Here is a 14,953-nt window from a genome sequence, read left to right on the forward strand (position 1 = left end):
ACTACTGTACACTACACCATTATCACGGTTGGCTACGTACGGTATGAAAGAAGTTCAACGTACATGCGTACATTGTTGAGCAGCAGAGATTGGGAATGCACAAGCAAAATGCGTCCGGGTGGGTTTGTATTGGTGATTTTAGTAATTGGTTACTTGCTGCTGACTGGCGGTCGTGTGAGTCACTGCAGCTCGTGATGGAACCGGTGTGCGCGGGGGCTCGGCATGTTCCGTTTGGCGCTTTCAAACGCAAGTTGTTGAGAGCGTTTATGCGTCAGCTGTCGTCCGTCTATGAAAAATAAGAATGTGTGTTTAACCTTTCTGGCAATAAAACAGGAGGTGTTCAGATGTTCAAACACCAAATATGAACCTTTTGCAAGGGGGATCGGGTTCACATCAACAAACGTGCTCTGACAATACATGGAATTGACTTTGAAACTGACCTAGACCAGAGACAGCTGTCTTTATGGCCTAGTTTCGCCAGTGTCAGACCAGGGAACGACGCCAAAAGGCGAACAGCTCAGGGTTAGAAGCTACATCATTTGACTTTTTATACCTTGTCCCTGTCCGTAAGCAGGGGTGGGGGTACGTAGGTACGTACGTTCACCACCGTATGTAGCCAGCTGTGCTCATCGGAGGTGCGGAGGAGGTGGGAGTGGAGGGTTGTCACACGCTAACTCTCTGTAAGGATGATCCAATCCGGAACGAAACCTCAGTGTGGGGTCGTGCTGCTGCTGTTCCACTGGCCACTTCGATCGAAGCGTTGCCTACAACCTGGGGGACGTGAGCCAGCCAAACGCGTCCATTTATAGACGGTCAAGCTAACCCACAATAGAGGCTTTTTTGGGGTTAGCTGGCGTAAATATAAATGTGGCGTTAAACCACCACCACCGCCACCACCTCGACACAGCCAATTAGGTTTGTGTCACGTAAACATAACGTGCCAATTCATTGCCAGCACAGCACTTAGCGGTGTGTTCGAGAGTAACACCTGCAAGATTTACAATTTCAGTGCGACGTTTTGCCAGTAATTACAGCTCGCATCGTCAGCCGACAGCCTGAAGTGGCACGCTCTGTTTGCGTGACAGCCTTACTGATTGGCTGTCTTGGGTGGGGGTGGCGGGTTTAACGACACATTTATATTTACACGATCTCACCAAAAAACCTCTATTATTGTTGTTAGGTGTTGTTTGTTTTTTAGTGTTTTAAATCTGTTTACTGTATGAAATTTGTATAAATAGAGGAGCTGAAACATCCTACTTTAAGAAGTTTCTGTTTTTGCTGCACCGTACTTCCCACCAATCTCGAATACTCAGCATGATGTATACACGTGCAGTATTTTCATTGTTTTAGTTGTATGTATTGTAGAATGTCCTGTATATATATAATATTAACACTGAAATCCAGCATAGCTGCTTTGTTTTGTCATACGCACACACACGGTGCCGATAGCCGGACTGGTTACAGCCCGTGGAGCGGTTTTTGCCGGATCGGCCCGGGACTGTTCAAGCTCACGCCTGCCCTCACCGCCACCCGTCCCGTCGGCTTCCAGCACGGCTAATTAAATGCCCTGCCCCTCCCCTTCCCCGGGGGGACACAACACGTGCGTTGGAAAGCGTCACAGAACACGTGTGTGTGCGTGCGCGAGCTTTCCCTGCGTTTGCGATCGACGCAGCTTCAGACGGCCCGGGCGTGTAGCTGCGTGAGTTCGTTTGGGTTGCAGCTTCACTCTGTAAATGTATTTATGTGACTTAGTGCTACTGCGGTGACGGCGACGCACGTCCTTGCTTGTCCAAGAGCCCTTCATTGCAGATACAAACGCTATTCCTAGGCCCCGGGCTTCTTCGTTTCTCGATGCTAGACCTTCTCTCCAGCCGCCCCTTCCACTCCTGCTCCTTTTATATCCCTCGACCCCCTCCCCGCCCCCGTTTCCCTCGTCCAATCCTCGTCCACCTCCTCTCTAACGATCGTCAAACGTCTCCCCGGCAGTCCGCCCTCGTTTCCCCCCCCCCCCTCCGCCTTTTACGTTTTAATTTCTCAACCAATTGGTTCAATTCTCCGGCCCTAACCAATCCGCTTTGAGGCCTCTCTGCACCAATCAGAGGCCTTTAACACACCACCTGACTGTCCGTTTGCACGCGTACCGTGGCGGTTAAGTGGTCTGTTGTTTTCCGTCTCTACACGATGACTGCATTCTATCTCTCCCGTAACGCGTGTTGTTTTCAAAAGCGCGAAATTGGACGTATCGATTTCTTGCATTGGTGTGCAATTGTGAACAGCAGGCATATCGGACATTAGTTCATCTAATCGGCATCATCATTGGTTCACTACCAGGTGTGTGGTGAAGTTAGGAGATGCCCCATGTCTCTGTGTGCTCGGTATTCGAAGGCCTGAACACCAGAATCGGTGATTTCCCCGACAATGTGTTCATCAGAGAGGCGGTTCCCTATCCGAACAGCAGCGAAGGAGAAGAAGCGAGCTTCTGTCCAGGGAGCAATGTTCTGGCAACTGGGTGGGGGGGGGTCAAGGGCGCAGGACTTGGTAGGGGTGGTGCATCATCATGGGGTGACACGGCGGCTTTCACGCGGGGGTGGAAGCATGGCCTGAAGGCCTGTGGGGGGGTCGGTGGTTGCTGCGCACTTTGTGCAGGGCTGTGACAGCAGCGCACGTTAACGCTGCCAATGTATTATAGTGGACAACATTTTTGCCGTGACGCGGATGCCAAATTGGTTGCGACGGCGATGGAGTGAGCGGAACCACGGTCGCTGTAATGGCTGCCTCAGCGTAGCGTCGCCCCACAGAGCATTGGGATGCTGCTGGATGCTTCTAGATGTTGCCCACGCACCTCAGTCTTTGTTCGGCCTGCGTACGCATCTCACGTGCTATCGCGGACTGTGCTTTACCCTAAGTTACGTATTATTTATGATAACTCGATTTTCCATAAGAAGGTGTTCTTCAGGAACGCAGCTACCGCGCTATAGGAGAACAAACTGTATTTTGATTTACCAGGCAAGGCCCACTGAGCTACATATCCCTTTGTCTGAAGTGACCTGGCCACAAACGGCAGCTCGACGAAGTGGCTTATCGTCGCGTGGACATTTATAGCAGCCAAATACTCTGAACCCATGTTGATTCTAAATGTAGAGGGGAAACCGGAAAACCCAGAGAAGAATCCAGGCGACCACGGGGAGAACATGCCAACTCTACATACACAGGCGTCAGGGTTGGGGTCGGACCCACGACCATCCTGCATACCAGGCGACGAGGGAGTTAACATCTCTAACCCATAAATCGTGTAATTCATGTGTGTGTGCTTGTGCACACGTTACGTAACAGTTGATGTTAGGTAACAGCGGCGGCGCTGCGGTTAGCACACCGTGCCGCGAAAACCCATCTCCCGAGTTCGATGGTGCCGACCACATCCAATCGACCTCATGCGCCCAAGTCGGCCTTCATAGGTGTTTCTCTGAGAGCACGCGCCCCAGCGGTCTGTGTCGGCTACCCAGGGTAACGTTTTCTCTTGTGTGTCGATGTTGCAAGGGATGGGTTACAAAAGTCTTCGCGAGGGCTTTGCACGCTCGCGCATGCGTGTGTGTATCAGGAATGTAAAGGTTCGTCGCCAATTCTCAGTTTTTTACCCCTTGATTTATATTGCCCGTCCCGTCTGTACCGTCTCATTCGCATCGTGCGTCTCACGTGCTGCCGTGTTCGTTCATCACGAACGGTGAATTTTTGGACATTTCGAACCGATTTACTGCAACGAGTCACCTTCCCAGCCGTGCGTACGCGAGGCGTGAGCGAACGTAATTCTCTTTCCATTTAACATTATTATTACTTTCGCCTTTCACGGCTTTTCTTGTTGCCTTTGCTGCCAAATTTTGAAGCAACGAGAAAAAGAAAAAGAGTTCCGAGCATTTTCCCGAGCAAGGCGATGGCACCCACAGTTTTTGGGGGTCTTGGCTAGACTGGGCAAAAGAGCGATGTGCGGAGTGGAGGAGAGACCCCTAAACTCACGCAAGGGGGGGGGGGGGCGGGGAGGACCCCCCTTTACACTCGCACAGGGAGCCATAGAGGAGACCCATAGACTCGCATGAAGCATCATAGACGGTAGACTTCCCGATTTGTCCACGTGCAGTTTATCCGATTGGCGGATTTAACCGCGCGCACCTGAGGTGTTGACACGAATGAACAACTCGTGGATTATTTCCCCCTCAAGCCCAAATTAATAATCTAAAAACGGTTACGCGTCGTTATTCTTGGAATTGTGTATTACAAGTCTCACGTTCTTAAAACCGAACAAATATGGGTGCTCCGGTTAATCTGAAACCCATCGATTGCCTCTGCAGTACAGTACAGTGTCTCCTCTACTTTTGAACGAGTTCGGTTCCAGAGGTCTGTTCATAAGTCGATTTGTTCGTAATTCCAACTTTATTCCTGTCGATTCCAAACGTGTTGTACGGCGTGTACACTAAACACGGGGAATAGCTTTAAAAGTTGCATCATCTCTTGTGTGATGTAGATGCCACTGGTTCTTCACGTTCTGCAAATGTAGATACCACCACCGCCATCTATTGTGCGGCGGTTGAATTTACGACTCTCGGTCCGAACGGGCAACTGGACATGCGGACCATGTCTATTCGTAAGTCCAATGTTCGTAAGTAGAGGAGTCTCTGTATTTGCATATTTTTTCCAACATTGGGTGGCGTTTGATTGGCGTGGTTCTGCTATCCACTTACAGCCTTCTGCGTGGGAGCAGGAAAGTGTTCCCTACTGCAATTTTTGCGCAAACTCAATGTTCTTACCTTAAACGTAATCTATACCCATATTGGTGCGTTTTGGCAGAGAGATCCACAGAAAATTGATGTTTTTTTTAAATCATCCGCGATTTATAATTATTTGCGGCCGTCCTCCCCGTCATTAACGCCGAATCATCGAGAGCCTCCTGTACTCGCATAAGGACCCCGTATACTCAGACACCAATTTTTTTGTACGTTTTGTTATGATGATGTTGTTACTGCAATGGAAACGCGAGCCCGGTGCAACGTGCTGTGGTGGGGCGACCGTCAGGAGAGGGGCACAGGCAATCCGCGACAGTTCTCGGTCGAGTCTATGGGTCTCTGCGTGAGTCTATGGGTCTCTGCGTGAGTCTATGGGTCTCTGTGTGAGTCTATGGGTCTCTGCGTGAGTCTATGGGTCTCTGCGTGAGTCTATGGGTCTCTGCGTGAGTCTATGGGTCTCTGCGTGAGTCTATGGGACTCTGCGCGAGTCTATGGGTCTCTTTGTGAGTCTATGGGTCTGTGTGTGAGTCTATGGGTCTGTGTGTGAGTCTATGGGTCTGTGTGTGAGTCTATGGGTCTGTGTGTGAGTCTATGGATCTCTGTGTGAGTCTATGGTTCTCTGTGTGAGTCTATGGGTCTCTGTGTGAGTCTATGGGTCTGTGTGAGAATGGGTTTCTGTTAGTCTATGGGTCTCTGTGTGACTATGGGTCTTCGTGCGAGTCTATGTATGCACCGTACGTAGCCAGCCGTGCTAATCGGAGGTGCTGGGTTCCTACAATCACTCGGACTCACAGAGACCTACGCTGGCAGTTTCTTTACAGCGACTTTTATTTTAATTGGCAATTTATTATTATTTTTTATTTTACCAGGTAAAGGCCCAAAGAGCCTACGTGGCTCTCTTTGAGAAGTGCACCCGGCGATCACAAATGATAGCTCAACGTGGTGGCTTGTGTCGTCACCGCGTGGACATTCACAGCAGCCAAATACAGTCATACCTCGCTATATGACCGCTTTGGAATACGTCGAGTTTGGTATACGTCGTGTTTTGACGAGAAAAAAATGTCTTGGGATACGACGTCTTGCTTGGGATACGACGCGCTTGCTAGAACTTGTATGGGTCGGGATGAGTCACCGCGTACCCACGTAGACCCCGTTCACGACTCCTCCCCTTCCTCACCACCATCCTCGTAGGCTGTCAACTCCTCTCAGCAAGGTAAAGTGATGTTTAATTTTATTTCAATTTATTTTAATTAATTTACGCATTTATTTTAATTTATGTATGCATTTTAGTAATATGTAGTGTCTACGTTATTTTATACAACCCCATTAATGTATAATATGCCATATATAATATAATTTCTTATACTCTGGAACGGATTATTTCCTTTCCCTTTATTTCTTATGGGAAAAATTCGTTTGGTTTACGTCATTTTCGGTATAAGTCCTACCTTCTGGAACGAATTAACGACGTATACCAAGGTACCAGTGTACTTTAAACGCGTGACGTTGATTCCAAATGTGGATGAGGGAAAAACCGGAAGGCCCGGTGAAAAATCTACGTGACCACGGGGAGAGAGAGACACGTAAACTCCAATTATACAGGCCCACTGTGTGTTTGGCAATTGTGCAGTATAGTAGTTGTATAGAATGGTGAATGAGTAGTATAGTAGTTGTATATGATGGTAATTGTGTTGTACGCGGTGTGTGACGAACTGGTGCCTCTCACCTGCAGGAGGAGGTGAGCCTCTCCGGGTACAAGAAGCACCTCAAGCTGAGCAACGCACCCAACCCCCTCACGGCCGCCGAGGCCGAGCTACAGAAGCTGAAGCTCAACGAGGTGAGAGAGCAGCCGCAGGGACACACGGGGGGGGGGGGAGTCGTGGGGGAGACACGGAAGAGACGCGGAAGAGACGCGGGAGAGACGTGGGGAGACGTGGGAGAGACACGGGAGAGACACGGGGGAGACTCGGGGAGACGTGGGGACACGTGGGGAGATGTGGGGACACGTGGGAGAGACGTGGGAGAGACGTGGGAGAGACGTGGGGACACGTTGGGAGATGTGGGGAGACATGGGAAAGACGTGGGGACACGTGGGGAGATGTGGGGAGACGTGGGAGAGACGTGGGGAGACGTGGGGAGACTAGGGAGAGACGTGGGGCAGACTCGGAGACTCGGGGAGACGTGGGGAGACGTGGCGGAGACGTGGCGGAGACGCGGGGAGACGTGGGGAAGACTCGGGGGACACGCAGGGAGGAGCAGGGGAGACTCGGGGAGGTGCGGTGAGACGCGGGGAGGAGTAGGAAGACGCTGGGGTGATGTGCAGAGGAGTGGGAAGGCGCGGGGAGATGGGGGGAAGCGTGGGGAAGGAAATGGGAGATGCGGCCATACACAGGAAGGAACAATGCGGAACGGGGTGACACGGGGAGGCACACGGGGAGGCACATGGGGAGACACGGGGAGGCACACCGAGGCACCGAGAGGAACGGGGAGACGCGGTTGGAATGAGGGCATGCCGGGAGCGACACGGAGGCAGCGAAGAACAGGGAGGGAGGAGCAGAGACACCGCCAGACACTCGGAGGCATGGGGAGGCACTGGAAGGAACAGCGACACGCAGACAAAGCTCCCCCTGGTACCCTTAATAGAGCCTTGGGACAAGTGCTGTTAGCATGCAGCCATGAAGACCGGCACAGTACCTGAGACACACACTTACCACACCAGGTACTCATTTCAGGCTGAGTCGACCTAGGAGAGGAGGCCCGGGACCAGTTCAGATATTCGTCACTGGTGTTGGCCATGAGCGGGAATCGAAGTCGGGTCACCGGGTTCGTAGCGCAGCGCCAAACCCCGAACACTACCGCTCCCCAGTGATGCACACACGCAGCAGACACACGCACACAGACACACGCACACAGACACGCACAGCAAACACTCACGCACAGACACGCACGCACAGACACGCACGCACATCCACTCACGCACAGATATGCACAGCAGACACACAGACATGCACAAGACACGCACGCACAGACAGGCACGCACATCCACGCACAGCAGACGCACAGTGGTGCCCTGCTGGGAGAGCAGCGTGAGCCGGCGTGAGTGAGATCACCCCGCCCGGCCCGGCCCGGCTCTCCTCCCCCTCCCCGTCCAACGCCACCCTCCCCGTGCAGGTGAAGACTGACATCAGCGTGGACAGCAAACAGCAGACGCTGCAGGGCGTCTCCTTTCCCATCCAGGAGCGGGCGCTGCAGGCGCTGCAAAGGTTCAGCAAGGGAGAGGTCAACTACGTGCAGCTGGTGCGGGCAACCTGTGGGCGTGGACGCGTCGCGGCGGCCGCTCGGTTCGGCGGCGCTCGCGTTTCAGTTCGGTCAAAACGGTCGGTGCCGGGACGGCGGTCCAAGTTCATCAGTCCCACGTGGTTTTGTTCAGAAGCGAGCCGGCCGTTTGTGGTCGCGTGTGTTACTGTGTGTGCTTGTGTTACTGTGTGTGTTACTGTGTGTGTTTGTGTGTGTGTTACTGTGTGTGTGTTACTGTGTGTGTGTGGGTAAAACTACGTGGTCGGGAGTCGGAGCCTTTCCCTGTACACCTTGGGGTGCGACAGGGATGTCCTCTGGCTCCCACATTATTTAACATCTATTTCGACTGCGTAGTTCGTGAAGCCTTCAATAACTGTACCGGGGGATTTTCCATTTGGTACAGATATAATGGGAGGCTGATCGACGCCCGGGTGCGAGCAAGGGATGGCTCCCTATTGGTCAACCACGTTATGTATGCCGATGATTTGGTAATAGCTGCTCATCCAGAAGAGGAGTTGGAGACGCTGCTGCTGAGACTGGAGCGTGCCACTAAGAGGTGGGGCCTTACCATCAGCCCCACCAAAACGAAGCACCTGCCTGGGTATTTTGTACCATTGGACACTCCACTCCCACAACTCCCAATCGGTGATGGGGCAGTTGTGGAGAGAGTGGAGAGTTTCCCATACCTGGGCAGTGTGCTTATGACCGGCTCCAGTTTATCAGCAGAGGTCTCACTCCGAATCAGTCGAGCGGCAATATCTTTTCATCGGTTGCGTAACGCTGTGTGGCAGCTACCTGGTCTATCACTCCTCACGAAGCTTCAGGTCTTCTCGGCCACGGTCATTCCCTCCCTTCTCTACGCTTGCGAAACGTGGACCCCCCTAATGGAGCATTTTCGCCGGTTGGAAACATTTAGGCTGGCCTGCCTACGATCCATCCTGGGTTTAACCAGGCTGGATTGTGTGAGGGGCTCACAAATCCTTGAAAGATCTGGGCAATGTCCCATCGGTGAGCTCCTCCGGCAGGCAAGGCTGCGTTGGCTGGGTCATGTAGCCCGCATGCCCAGCCACCGCATGCCTCTAAACAGCTTTTGTTCGGCCGGATCGAGGGGGCTAAACGGGCGCGGTACGGGCTAGAGAAGAGATGGAGTGATGTGGTACAGGAGGACGTGGAGCTGAGTGGACTTGCCGATGACTGGTACCAGCAGTGTCAAGATCGGCCTCAGTGGAGGAGGCTCGTGAAGGACGCTACTGGGCAGTTGGAGGCAGTCGCCCTCCAACAACAACGGAGGGCGGAGGAGCGACGCTCACAACAACGAGCGGAGTGCCGGGTGGCTAAAGCACAGCAAGTTGGTACAGTAAGGGGCACAGGTGGTGCATCTGCCAGTCATCTCGGTCATCTCGGTCAGTCGACCCGTGGCACCTGCTGGGTCTGCCCCGTGACCTCCTGCCAGCGGGCGTTCGACACTTCACGTGGCCTCAAGGTGCACTTGGCCTGGCTCAAGCGTCGTGGTGACGTCACCGCCACTTAGTGGCGAATGGCGGTTGTTGTGTGTGTGTTACTGTGTGCGTGTGTGTTACTGTGTGCGTGTGTGTTACTGTGTGCGTGTGTGTTACTGTGTGCGTGTGTGTTACTGTGTGCGTGTGTGTTACTGTGTGCGTGTGTGTTACTGTGTGCGTGTGTGTTACTGTGTGCGTGTGCGTGTGTGTGTTACTGTGTGTGTGTGTTACTGTGTGTGTGTGTTACTGTGCGCGTGTGTGTTACTGTGCGCGTGTGTGTTACTGTGTGTGCGCGTGTGTTACTGTGTGTGCGCGTGTGTGTTACTGTGTGTGCGCGTGTGTGTTACTGTGTGTGCGCGTGTGTGTTACTGTGTGTGCGCGTGTGTGGGTAGCGGTTAGCGCGCCGCGCTCCGAACCCGGCGACCCGGGTTCGATTCCCGCTCGCGGCCAACGTCGGTGACGATTATCTGAACTGGTCCTGAGCCTCCCCTAGGTCGACTCGGCCTCAAATGAGTGCCCAGTGTGTAAACATCGCCACTCGGGAGACAAAGGCAGCCGGGCGTGGTGTTGGCCACCCACCTCCTCGTGTGCCGTTGCTGGCCTTCATAGGTGCTCGCTAACAGCACTTGCCCCAATAGTCCGTTGAGGCTATACGGGGGATATTTGCTGCCGCGGCTCTTAAAATTGCTCGGTCGGCAGGGAATTTGCACTGCAGATGAGTTGTTTGGTATCGCACGGCCACCATCGTAGGCCGCTGCTGTGGAACTGCTGCGGCCTGCCGCGTGTCGGTGCTCAAGGCACCAGCGCCTTGCGGCAACAGCCCCGTGCTGTGGGGACGATCGAACTCCGGTCATCCTTGCTGCTGCGTCGCCTTTTGGCTGGCCATCGAACAAAGACGGATGCCACATCGCGCGCTCGCAGATGCGCTTCTGTGGCCGTCTGGAACGCTCTTCCCATATTGGGAAGCCACCGGAGCGATGCGCTTTTAAACCGAGATTGAAAACTCATTTATTTTTCAACTTCTTTTCGTGTTTTAGTTTGTTGTCCTTCCCCCGCACCTCCCGATTTAGGACGGTTGTTTACGAGCGGTGCGAAAGAACCGGTTACCTGTTCATAAAGTCAGGGACCAGTAAATTATTCCGGTGGAGTTCTAGTGAGGAACAGAAGCGGTTTATGCTCACCGCTGCACCCCCACCGTGGTAACACGCGTCGTGTTTACCGCTCCAGAAAGTTTTTTGTACTTGCAGTAAATCGTTTCGAACCGGTTAATGACCGGTTCTGTTAGTGCGCTTACAGGTGACGCGAACAAACGTTTGTAGGCAGCGGCGTGGGGAGCGGTGGCGCAGCGGTTAGCGCTGCGCTACGAACCCGGCGGACCCGAGTTCCATTCCCGCCCACGGCCACCAACACCGGCGACGATCGTCTCGGCCGGCGTGCGTGGAGAGTGTGTGTATGAGCGAGTGTCAGAGCGAGTGAGTGTCAGAGTGTGTGAGCGAGTGTCAGAGCGAGTGAGCGAGTGTCAGAGCGAGTGAGCGAGTGTCAGAGCGAGTGAGCGAGTGTCAGAGCGAGTGAGCGAGTGTCAGAGCGAGTGAGCGAGTGTCAGAGCGAGTGAGCGAGTGTCAGAGCGAGTGAGCGAGTGTCAGAGCGAGTGAGCGAGTGTCAGAGCGAGTGTCAGAGCGAGTGTCAGCGTGTGTGCGAGTGTCTGAGCGAGTCTCTGAGCGAGTGTCAGAGCATGTGTGCGAGTGTCTGAGCGAGTCTCTGAGCGAGTGTTAGAGCGAGTGAGCGAGTGTCAGAGCATGTGTGCGAGTGTCTGAGCGAGTCTCTGAGCGAGTGTCAGAGCGTGTGAGCGAGTGTCAGAGCGTGTGTCAGAGCGAGTGTCATAGCGTGCGTGTGAGCGAGTGTCAGAGCGTGCGTGTGAGCGAGTGTCAGAGCGTGTGAGCGAGTGTCAGAGCGTGTGAGCGAGTGTCAGAGCGTGCGTGTGAGCGAGTGTCAGAGCGTGCGTGTGAGCGAGTGTCAGAGCGTGCGTGTGAGCGAGTGTCAGAGCGTGCGTGTGAGCGAGTGTCAGAGCGTGCGTGTGAGCGAGTGTCAGAGCGTGCGTGTGAGCGAGTGTCAGAGCGTGCGTCCGCGTGCCCGCTGATCGTCGGCGTTCGCGCCGGACCACTCGCCCGTGCGTGTGCGCGCCCTGCAGTAGAATTCGGCACGGTCGGTGCTTGTCGCGTATCCGCGTCGGAACAGAAGCTTTCGCAGCGAGCGTGGCCAACCGCGCCAATCGGACCTTCGTCCGGCGGGTTCTGCGTTGTCAAATCGGCCGGCCGGCGGGGTTGGCTTTTGTCTTTGCTCGCAGTCGGTGGACCTGGACAAGGAGACGATCAACCTGGAGCACGCCAAGCAGATCTCCGTGGCCGAGCTGCCGCGCTGCGTGCCGGAGAACGCCGCCCGCTACCACTTCTTCATCTTCCCGCACTCGCACGAGGGAGACCGCCTCGAGTCCACCGGTAGGCGTGGCGCAGCACCACCACCACTCTACACCACCACCACCACTCTACACCACCACCACTCTACACCACCACCACCACTCTACACCACCACCACCACTCTACACCACCACCACTCTACACCACCACCACCACTCTACACCACCACCACCACTCTACACCACCACCACCACTCTACACCACCACCACCACCACTCTATACCACCACCACTCTACACCACCACCACCACTCTACACCACCACCACCACTCTACACCACCACCACCACTTTACACCACCACCACCACTTTACACCACCACCACCACCACTCTACACCACCACCACCACTCAACACCACCACCACTCTACACCACCACCACTCTACACCACCACCACCACCACTCTACACCACCACCACTCTACACCACCACCACCACTCTACACCACCACCACTACACCACCACCACCACCACTCTACACCACCACCACTCTACACCACCACCACCACCACTCTACACCACCACCACCACTCTACACCACCACCACTCTACACCACCACCACTCTACACCACCACCACTCTACACCACCACCACTCTACACCACCACCACCACTCTACACCACCACCACTCTACACCACCACCACTCTACACCACCACCACCACTCTACACCACCACCACTCTACACCACCACCACCACCACTCTACACCACCACCACCACCACTCTACACCACCACCACTCTACACCACCACCACCACTCTACACCACCACCACTCTACACCACCACCACCACTCTACACCACCACTCTACACCACCACCACTACACCACCACCACCACTCTACATCACCACCACCTCCATGTGTCCCCATCCCCCTCCTCCCCCTCCAGCGTTTAAACCCCCGAGGGGCTCTGGGTTTATGTTCTAAGAGTTCAGAGTCAGGCCACACTCTGGGCAGCCCCCCCCCCCCTAGCTGGCTGGCTCTCTGCCCCCCCCCCACCGCCCCCCCCCCACCCCCATCCCCCTGGCTCCGCTGCTCCCAGCGGCCGTGTGAACACTGTGGCTTGGTGCCCCCCCCCCCCTGCTCCCCCGACCGCCCCCCACCTGCCCTCCCCCTCCCCTGCCCCCCACAGTGTTCATCTACTCGATGCCCGGATACAAGTGCAGCATCAAGGAGCGGATGCTCTACTCCAGCTGCAAGGGGCCACTCATCGACACCGTGGAGCAGAAGCTGGGCCTGGACATCGCTCGCAAGGTGAGGGCGGGCGAGAGGGTGGGAGAGCGAGTCGGGGGGGAGGCGGAGAGAGCGAGAAAGTGAGAGCGAGTGAGTGAGAGAGCGAGTGAGCGCAGGTTAGATAGAGAAGGCCAGAGCAAGTGATGGAGAGGGGGTGGAGGAGAGCGAGAAAGTGAGAGCGAGTGAGCGAGCGAGAGGGTGCAGGTTAGATAGAGAGAAGACCAGAGCAAGGGAGAGAGAATGAGGAGAGACGAGGGGGAAGGGGAGGGAGTGGTTGGCGGCGTGGAATCCGCAGCGCCGTCTTGACCTGCGGTGCACGCGCCCCCTGTGGGTGCGAGATGCCCTTTCTGGCGGTGTGAGTCATGGCCAGAGATACACCCGTGGTTGTTATCTTGTCGTCGCCGCCCTGTGCCATGACGACCATGCTACGCCGAGGCAGCCGTCACAACGAGCGATCATTGCGTCTCGCGTGCGACCGTGGTTCCCTTCGCTCGACCGCGTTGCATCCAATCCGCGTTTTGAACACGCTCCCGCGGCGATGACGGAGATCGCCCCGGACGTGCCGCACCGCGGGCCGGCACAACAAGTTACAGCGCGGGGTTGGAAGCTTGCGCGTGCGTGTGTGTGTGTGTGTGCGTGTGTGTGTGTGTGCGTGTGTGTGTGTGTGCGTGTGTGTGTGTGCGTGTGTGTGTGTGTACGTGTGTGTGTGCGTGTGTGTGTGTGCGTGCGTGCGTGTGTGTGCGTGCGTGTGTGTGTGTGCGTGTGTGTGTGTGTGTGCGTGTGTGTGTGCGTGCGTGTGTGTGTGTGCGTGCGTGTGTGCGTGTGTGTGTGTGTGCGTGTGTGTGCGCGTGCGTGTGTGTGTGCGTGTGTGTGTGTGGAGCGGTGGGTGTAGCGGTTAGCCTGCTGCGAACCTGGTGATGCGAATTCGATTCCCACTCATGGCCAACGCCGGTGACGATTATCTGAACCCCGTCCTGGGCCTCCCGTAGGTTGACTCGGCCTCAAATGGGTACCTGGTGCGGTGTGTAAACATCGCCACTGGGGGAGACAAAGGAGGCCGGGCGTGGTGCCGGCGACCCACGCCCTCGTGTGCCATGCCGGCCTTCATAGGAGCTGCTCGCTAACAGCACTTGCCCCAACAGTCTGTTAAGGCTACACGGGTGATATTTTTGTCTTTGGCTGCGTGTGTGCATGTGTGTGCGCGTACGGGTGCATGTCTGTGTGTGTGTGCGCGTCTGTGCATCTTCATGTGTGTGTCTGCGCGTGTGTGCGCGTCTGCGTGTGTGTGTGTGCTCTTAGATCGAGATTGAGGACCGCGACGAGCTGACGGAGGAGTTTCTCTACGAAGAGGTGCACCCCAAGCAGCATGCCTACAAGCCGGCCTTCGCCAAGCCCCGCGGCCCCACGGGGAAACGCGGCGTCAAGAGGATCACCAAGAGCCCGGGGGAGGGTGACGACTAGGGGGGGGGGGGGGGGTAGGGGGGGGGCGGGGGGTGAGCTGAACGACGAGGTGGCGGTGAGCAGGACGGGACGTTGCGGGGTCGTCGCGTGGGCGGCGGGGAAAGTTCGCGACGGGTGCGACCGGCGAGCCGTCTCGCTCGCGATCCGCGCCAGCGAAGCCGATCCTCGGCGCTCCGTCTCCCCTTCGCGGACGTTCCTGCCCCTCCCCCGC

The 14,953-nt window shown here is 55.6% G+C and overlaps 1 protein-coding gene across 1 annotated transcript in view; it reads left to right on the forward strand.

Moving 5' to 3' along the window:
• LOC144731864 (twinfilin-2-like) overlaps nt 1–14,742 on the forward strand; it is a 28,606-nt gene extending 13,864 nt beyond the window's left edge. The window contains exons 5-9 of the mRNA XM_078613164.1: nt 6,508–6,612; nt 7,947–8,072; nt 11,916–12,066; nt 13,181–13,302; nt 14,581–14,742. Of these exons, the coding sequence (XP_078469290.1) occupies nt 6,508–6,612; nt 7,947–8,072; nt 11,916–12,066; nt 13,181–13,302; nt 14,581–14,742 (666 nt within the window). The remainder of the gene's footprint in view (nt 1–6,507; nt 6,613–7,946; nt 8,073–11,915; nt 12,067–13,180; nt 13,303–14,580) is intronic.
• The last annotated feature ends 211 nt before the right edge of the window (nt 14,743–14,953 follow it).

The sequence above is a fragment of the Lampetra planeri genome, chromosome 40 (genome assembly GCF_965212315.1).
Source record: "Lampetra planeri chromosome 40, kcLamPlan1.2.h2, whole genome shotgun sequence".
In the NCBI taxonomy this organism is placed as follows: domain Eukaryota; kingdom Metazoa; phylum Chordata; class Hyperoartia; order Petromyzontiformes; family Petromyzontidae; genus Lampetra; species Lampetra planeri.